The sequence below is a fragment of the Eptesicus fuscus genome, chromosome 9, assembly GCF_027574615.1.
Source record: "Eptesicus fuscus isolate TK198812 chromosome 9, DD_ASM_mEF_20220401, whole genome shotgun sequence".
Lineage (NCBI taxonomy): Eukaryota > Metazoa > Chordata > Mammalia > Chiroptera > Vespertilionidae > Eptesicus > Eptesicus fuscus.
In genome coordinates this window covers 2,582,741-2,590,829 of record NC_072481.1, presented here as the reverse complement: position 1 = coordinate 2,590,829, position 8,089 = coordinate 2,582,741, and the positions used below count along the sequence as shown (strand labels likewise).

Genomic DNA, 8,089 nt, shown 5'->3' with positions numbered 1-8,089 from the left:
CCAGCATACGTCTGTCTGTCTGTCAGTCAACGGGCTCCAGACGGACGGACGGACGGAAGCTCCCGGAACCCTGCCGCTGCCCCGGCCCTGCAGCGTCTGCCCGGAGCTCCCGTGTGCCCCACCCGCCGTCCCGTCTGCACTGCCTTCCGCCCCCGCCCCCGTGCGGCCCCCGGTGCCAGGCGGGTCAGGACGGAGGCAGCGGCCTGGCCCCACGCTGGAGACCGGCTGCTGCCGGGTTCGGGCGGGCCTGGACTCTCCCCTCCTGCCAGGGCTGGGGCCCACCGGGGAGGAGCGGCCTCCTGCGGGGTGGGGCTGCCAGAGGGGTCCGTCCAGGCTCTGTCAGCACCCTCGGAGCCCGTGGCCGCTGCCCTGCCAGGTGTGCCGTGGACAGGTGTGGTAGCTTTTACAGGGAGGTCACAGCAGCTCTGAAGGTGGCCCGGGAGCCCTGGGCCCTGCCCTGGGAGGCCGTCACACCACCTCGAGGCCCCCCCCCCCCCGCCCCCCCGCAGCTCATGGTCTGCAGATGCAAAGGAACCAGGGAAACAGCCCCCAGAGCATGGACTTGTCCCTGGTTTTGTCTGTGGAGAGGACTAGGTGCCCGAGATGTGCCCCCAGAGGCTCATTCCTGCCAGGAACATGGTCCTGCCCCTCCACCAGCCGGTGGCACCTGTACCGGCCCGGGTGTGGGCAGGGGGTGGGCCAAGCCTGGGCCTGTCAGTCTGACGCTCAGCCTGGAGGGGTTTCCCAGCCTGGGGCTTCCTGGGGAGACGCTCTGGGGGAGAATCCCGTTGGAGAGGCAGGCAGGCTGGGCCTGGGGTGGGATGCCCCGAGGGGCTTGGGCTCAGCTCCCGGGGCCAGGACTGGGGCCAGGATCTGGAGGCTCACCTTGGGGAGGGCTGGGTGACCGGCCGGCCCTCACAGGGCTCCAGGCTCCCTCCGAACCCTGGCGGGCTGAGCCCCCGAGCCCCTTCCATCATGGCAGCCCCACTCTCCATCCTGAGCAGACCCTCCAGGGCAGGGCCAGCCTGGCATCGGGGTGGGGGGGTGGGGAGGGTCTGGAAGCACCTGCAGGTTCCAGGACACGCACACAGCCGCGGCCGGCCCGCTCTGGGGACGGGGGCGGGGGGGGGGGCGTCCCAGCTCACTGGGGCTCACTCACCTGCATGGGTCTACCCGGTTAGTGCTCCCCGCAGGGGCCCCTGACTCAGACCACAGCGAGGTGACTGCCACGGCCCCTCCACCCAGGCCCTGAGCTGTCCCCTTCCTGCGGGCGGCCTCGGGGGCACAGTGCCAGCTCCCCCGGCCACGTGGACCGTCCGGGCGTCAGGCCGCGAGGCACCTGGCCGCGGGAGAGGGTCTGCGTCCATCGCCCCAGGCCTGTGGCCCCTTCCTTCCGCCCTTCCGCCCCGGGGAGCCTCCCTCTGCCCCCTGTCTCCACGCCCTTCCCAGCGCCCCTGGGTCCTTCTCACCGGGCCAGAGCCAGGTGCCCACCGTCGGCCCGGCCCCCGGCACTGCTGGCTGGGAAAGGCTGTGGCCCCCACGCCCGGTGCCCGGGGGCGCAGGACGAGGGCCGCGGGCACTGGGGTTGGGGGGGGGGAGTTTCTGCTGACGGCTTTGGGAGAGCAAAAGGATCGTGAGGCTGTTTTCTCTTGGTTATCAGTTATCTCCCGCCCAGCGCCGTGGGGCGGAAGCCTGCTGCGTTGGCATCTTGGGGCGGCTTTGGTTTTGCTGCTGGCAGAACGGGGTCGTCGTGGGCCGGTGGAACCCCAGGTGCCAGGCTGCGGTTTTGTTATTATTTGAACCCGTGCTGAGTAGGCTTCTGTCGGGTCACCTTTGGGCCACGGTCCCCGCAAGCATCTCCCGCCGGACTCCCAGCCGAGGAGGGGGGTTAGGGTTGGACCAACGGTGTTGGGGGGACCCCGTCAGGAGGCCCGACCTGCCTGCCACCTTCAGAAGCTCCTTTGTTTTCTGCCAATTGTGACCAAGGTCGTGCTGATGCCCACAGGTGGCCGGGCGCCACCCCCACCGGGGGTCCCCGGCCCCGGCTGGAAGCTGAGACTGGTGACACCTCTGCCCTTGTTCCCAGGGTCCGGGGACCAGGGCTCTTGTGGGTCTGAGGCTCGTGGTGAGGGAGGGTCAGGGGCCCGGGGAGCGTGGTTTTGGCCTGGCCACTGCCTGGGGTCTCCCCCGTCCCTGCGGCTGCCCCGTGCCCACCACCGTCCCCCTCGAGGGAGCCGCCCAGCCCGTGTGCACTCCCCGGAAGTTTACAGGTTGTGGTTTATCAGCCCAAAGTCATTGGCGTCGTGTTTTAGATTTTTTTCTTAGTTTCCAGATTTTTTTTAAACAAAGTATTTTTTTAAGTACAATAACCCGGAAAGGGCCCGTCAGGTGTGTGTGTGTCCTCAACCCCTGGCCTCGAGGTGGGAGCCTGAGCCCCAGCCTGGAGATGAGGGGGACTCCCACCCGGTGGTCCCCGGCCCAGCTGAGGGGCCAGGCCCCTTGCCCGCCGGCCCTGGGTCCCAGCAGGGAGGGTCCCGGGGGGGGGGTCCCAGCTGGGTGGGGGGTCCCAGCTGGGTGGGGGCTGGAGCTTTGGGAGCGGAGCCCCCGTAAGTGGTGACCTGTCCCGCCCTGGGAGGACAGGAGGGACGCTGGACAGAGACCGCCGCCGACCGCCCCTTCGCCTTGTACTCCGTGTGTCTTGGTTTTCTGCGTTTTAATAAACCCTTTGGGAAAGGAAGAGTCTGTTTTCCCTCCATTCTCACGACCTCGGAGGGGTGGGGGCTGGGGAGCATGGGGAGCAGAGGGTGTGGGGGGATGGGGTGTTGCCTGAGAAGACCTGGCCCCACAGGGCTGAAGGGCTGGGAGAGAGGGGCACCCCAAGAAGGGTGTGCATGGGTGGTGCCTAGCCCTCCCACCTGCACCCCTAAACACAGCCCCCATTGCACCAGAGAAACACTGACTCCCTGGACCCAACCTGTGTCCTCAGAGGGCACAGAGCCCCCCAGCAACCAGAGAGCATGTAATGGTGGTGGGGGCACCCCCATTCCTGAATCACTCGGGAGAGATGGGGGGTCTTGGTCCCCAATCTCTGCCTCTCCTCCAGGCCCGGTTCTCCCAGCCCGCGCTTGGCCACAGGCTTCGGGACCCGTGCTGAATGGCGGCCCCTCCCCCTCCCACTGCCCAGCCCTAGCCCCCCAAGCCCGGAAAGGAGGGGACAGCAGGCGGGACGCGGAGCACGGCTGGAGTTTTATTGGTCATTCCATAAATACGTGTCACTGGGAAGCGCGGTGGATGGCGGTGTCGCCTGCGGGGGGAGCGCGTTAGCCGGGGAGCCACAGTCGTTAAAAAAACCGGGGAGAAGGAGCGCGGTATTTACAGACCAGCAGACAGCGAGCCCCCCGCTGCCGGACCAGAGGGGCTGAGAAGGCGGGGCTCCGCGCGGCATCCACCAGCAAAACCCACCCGGCCTGTCCTGGGCCCGGGTCCCTCGCAGGGCACTCCCAGGGGCGGGGGGCCAGGCTGGGGGGCAGCGCCCCACCCCGTGCAGGGGCCGGGCCACCCTTGGGGGCCACCTTGCCCAGCTCACCCCTTTCCCGGTTCTGACTTCCTCTCCCCACTCCAGCTCCCTCCTGGGTTGGGGCCCTGTCCCCCAGGGAGCAGAGGCCACCTCAGAACCGGGCCGGGCCGAGGCTGCTGGTCCCGTCCGGCCGCTTCAGCCTCTGCGGAGCTCAGCCCGGGCCCTGCCCGCCTCTGGCCAACCCGTGGCCGATGGGCCCGGCCTCCCAGGTGCGGCTCGTGGGCAGCAGCCCGCTCTGGCCCTGCAAGTCCCTGTCAGTGGGTGGTCAGCAGGTGGTCAGGGGCAGCGTGTGGAGGCCCGGCCCCTCCCCCAGGGCGGGGTGGGCCTGGACAGAATGCCCCCACGGGGCCGTCCTCAGAGCAGGACACCCCCCCCCCCGAAGGATGGGGAGTGGCACCCGCTGGGCACCTTGGCAGGACCGGCGCTGCCCACTCCCACACCCACAGGTGAAGCTTGTAGGGGACGAGTGGGAGACCCCAAGGGCCAAGCCTATGAGGAGGGAAGGTTCTAGACTCCAGGCTCAGCACAGAGGTCAGGAGTGGAGAGAGCTGTCCCCACCCCCCTCGCCTTTGTGGCTTTTCTCAAAGCCCTTTCCCGCCGCAGCCCAGCCAGGACGGTGCGGTGGGGGCTCTGCCAATGGCAGGGGAGGCGGGAGGAAGCCTCGGGGGCAGCTCTGCACCCAGGACCGCTGTGCCCGCCTCCTGGTGCGTGGGAGGGGGTGGGGGTGCCTGGGGGGCCGGCACACAGGGCCCCTACAGAGCGGCTGGCACATCCGTAGAGCCTGGCTCCTGCCCCCCACATGGCCGGCAAAGGCTGGGCACTTCTCAGGCCACGGGGCTGGGGCTCCTGGCTACAGGCCCCCCCTCCCCCCGCCCCCGTCCCCTCTGGCCCCAGGCTGGGGCTGCCTGTGTGTCCTGTCCTTCGTCCCTGTCCCCAACCTGCTCCAGGCTGGGAGTGGTGTGCAGTGACACCCCCACACGTCACAGCGTGTGGGGGTCCCAGGGGTGGCACTGCTGCCCATCTGCCCAGGTCGCAAGCTCTGAGCACAGAGATGCTTAGCGCCCCAAGACAGAGCACCTCAACCCCGCCTCTCCAGGGAGAGCCTGCGGGGGTCGTTCCTCCACCGTGGGGGCTGCGGCTAGGGGTACAAGACTCCTGGTGCTGGGCACAGACAGAAGGCCCCGGGCCCCGGGCAGGGCTCTAGCCTGTCCCCTGCAGACGCCGAGGCCGACCCCAGCCGGGCAAATGTCCTTTCCCACGCGTGGCCAGCAGCCAGCCCAGCTCAGCACGCACGGCCTCGGGGGCAGCGACGGGTACCTGGCAGGGAGGAGGTGGGGCCGCTGCCAAGGGCAATGAGCTTGAAATCAGACCCCCAAACTTCTTGTGGGCCCCAGACTGCAGAGCCAGCCCCCCTGGATTCCAACCCCTACCAGCCAGGGAGGAGGTGGGGGTCAGGGGTGGGGAAGCAGCTGAGGTCGGGCCCTGGGTCAGAGGGAGACCCCTGGGGAGGCCCAGCCCAGCACCCAGGGCCCTGTGGGGGGGCCCCAGGAGGACCAGGCCCCCGGTCCTCCTCCCTGCCGCCGACGCCAGCGGGGTTTCGGCAGAGGAGAGCCGGCCCTGCCTGCCCCGCCCCTGGTCCAGCCTGGCCTGGGCTTGCGGAGGCTCCGGGGAGGCCCGGCGGGGAGGTTCAGCCTGGGGGGACACCTGACGGCCTCCTAAGGATCGGGGCGCCCCGGCAGGACGGGGGTCCGCGGAGCAGTGGGTGGGGTGTGGCAGCGGCTTCTGAGGTGTTTCCCCAGGACACCCCGGAGGGCTTTCTTTGTGATGCGAACCACGTTCACGACTTGGCTTCAAACAGCGGAAGCGAGGGGCGGCGAGCGAACAGACGAACGGACGGGGGAGGGAGTGTCCGGCCGGCGGCCCTAGGACCGGTAGTCCTTCTTGCTGTAGGGTTTGTTGCCCAAGATGCTGTCGATCTCGTGGACGATGGAGGATGACAGCTTGGGGAGGACCTGAGGCCAGGACAAGAGCAGGTCGGGATCCCGCCACGCGCCGGCGGGGGAGGCGGCCGCGGGGCCCTCAGGGCGTCCAGCTCCAGTGGAGGCAGACGGGGCCGTGCTGCTTTCTGTTCCAGAAGGTTCCGGGCAGAGAGGAGGCCCGCCCTGGGGTATACATTGCCCCTCAAACGCCAGCGTACTCCAGAACCTTCTGGGCGGCACCCAGTGCAGCCTCCAGGGCCAGACCCCTGATCGCCACACCCCAAAGTGCCTTCCCCGCCTTCCCCACCTCACCCTTCCCTGCGCCAAACCCAGGGGCGTCTCTGACTCGCTCCCCCTCACGTCCAGTTTGTGGCCCACCTTCCAGGTGCACCCGCCTCTCCCATCGCCTCCACCACTGCCACCCGGCCCCGCTGTCACCTCCCAGCACCTCTCCCTGCTCCGTCTTCCCTCCAGCAGCAGCCAGAGAGAGAGGGGGTCACTCTTAAGACCAAAGTCAGATGGTGCCCCTACTCTCCTGGGACCACAGGGCTCCCACGGCAGCTTAATCACCCCTCACCCCTGTGCCACCCCTCATCCCTACCCGCCCCTCAGCCCTACCCGCCCCTCCTGCCTCGCCCCCTCCTCACTCCTGCCCTGCTCCTGGGCCCTCGCCAGCCCCTCATAGCGCTCATGTGACTCCAATTCCCTCACTGCTGCACTTCAGGGCTTGCTGTCTGTTCGGCTAGATCACCGGCTCTTCCAGAGCCGGGCTCTTCGGAGGTTCGCTGACGGAGCCCACGTGCCTCGCACAGTGCCTGGCAGGTAGCGGGTGCTCAGCCAGCACCTGCTGGGCTCCCCGAACACCGAGGGGACCCGCTCACCTGGATCGCTCCGATGTTCTCCATCAGCTGGTCTGCGCTGGACGCGCCCAGGAGCACGGAGCTGACGCCCTCGTTCCTCAGGCACCAGGCTGGGCAGCAAGACAGAGGTGAGGGGACCCCCAGGCCGGCGCCTTCCGGTCTGCCCTCCCCTCACTGGCAGGGGACACCCAGCCTGAGTCTGCGGGCTTGGAGGCACCTAGCAAGGCCAGCGCGCAGCAGTGCCGGGTGCTGGGGGAGACGGCATTGACCGCCCCATGTGGAGAGGTGGCCCAAGTGCTCAGGGATCCCACCTTCTCCCCATGAATGTGGGACCCCCATTAGCCATGGCTGGCTCATAAAGGGGCTGGCCCAGGCGTAAGGGGCTCCTGACACCTTCCAACTCTGCCCCCAAGCCCCAGCCTATTACCTATGGCCACGCCTCCCCCCAGCTGTTACCTAGGCTGTGACCTATGGCCACGCCTGCCCCAGCTGTGACCCCTGGCCACGCCTGCCCCCGCTGTGACCTATGGCCACGCCTGCCCCAGCTGTGACCCCTGGCCACGCCTGCCCCAGCTGTGACCCCTGGCCACGCCCCCCCAGCTGTGACCCCTGGCCAAGCCTGCCCCCGCTGTGACCTATGGCCACGCCTGCCCCAGCTGTTACCCCTGGCCACGCCTGCCCCCGCTGTTACCTATGGCCACGCCTGCCCCAGCTGTGACCCCTGGCCACGCCTGCCCCCGCTGTGACCCCTGGCCACGCCTGCCCCAGCTGTGACCCATGGCCACGCCTGCCCCAGCTGTGACCCCTGGCCACGCCTCGCCCCAGCTGTGACCCCTGGCCACGCCTGCCCCAGCTGTGACCCCTGGCCACGCCTGCCCCAGCTGTTACCTATGGCCACGCCTGCCCCAGCTGTGACCCCTGGCCACGCCTGCCCCAGCTGTGACCCCTGGCCACACCTGCCCCCGCTGTTACCTATGGCCACGCCTGCCCCCGCTGTGACCCATGGCCACGCCTGCCCCCGCTGTGACCCATGGCCACGCCTGACCCCGCTGTTACCTATGGCCACGCCTGACCCCGCTGTTACCTATGGCCACGCCTGCCCCCGCTGTGACCTATGGCCACGCCTGCCCCCGCTGTGACCTATGGCCACGCCTGCCCCCGCTGTTACCTATGGCCACGCCTGCCCCCGCTGTTACCTATGGCCACGCCTAACCCCGCTGTTACCTATGGCCACGCCTAACCCCGCTGTTACCTATGGCCACGCCTGCCCCCGCTGTTACCTATGGCCACGCCTGCCCCCGCTGTTACCTATGGCCACGCCTAACCCCGCTGTTACCTATGGCCACGCCTGCCCCCGCTGTTACCTATGGCCACGCCTGCCCCCGCTGTGACCTATGGCCACGCCTGCCCCCGCTGTGACCTATGGCCTCGCCTGCCCCCGCTGTGACCTATGGCCACGCCTGCCCCCGCTGTGACCTATGGCCACGCCTGCCCCCGCTGTGACCTATGGCCACGCCTGCCCCCGCTGTGACCTATGGCCACGCCTGCCCCAGCTGTGACCCATGGCCACGCCTGCCCCCGCTGTTACCTATGGCCACGCCTGCCCCCGCTGTGACCTATGGCCACGCCTGCCCCCGCTGTTACCTATGGCCACGCCTGCCCCCGCTGTGACC

The 8,089-nt window shown here is 68.9% G+C and overlaps 1 protein-coding gene across 1 annotated transcript in view; it reads right to left on the bottom strand.

Annotated features, from left to right (window-relative positions):
• Nucleotides 1-4,462: 4,462 nt before the first annotated feature.
• Nucleotides 4,463-8,089, bottom strand: part of KCNAB2 (potassium voltage-gated channel subfamily A regulatory beta subunit 2) — a 46,985-nt gene continuing 43,358 nt past the window's right edge. The window contains exons 15-16 of the mRNA XM_054721182.1: nucleotides 6,438-6,526; nucleotides 4,463-5,589 (exon numbers count right to left, since the gene is read on the bottom strand). Of these exons, the coding sequence (XP_054577157.1) occupies nucleotides 5,500-5,589; nucleotides 6,438-6,526 (179 nt within the window). The 3' untranslated portion in view covers nucleotides 4,463-5,499. The remainder of the gene's footprint in view (nucleotides 5,590-6,437; nucleotides 6,527-8,089) is intronic.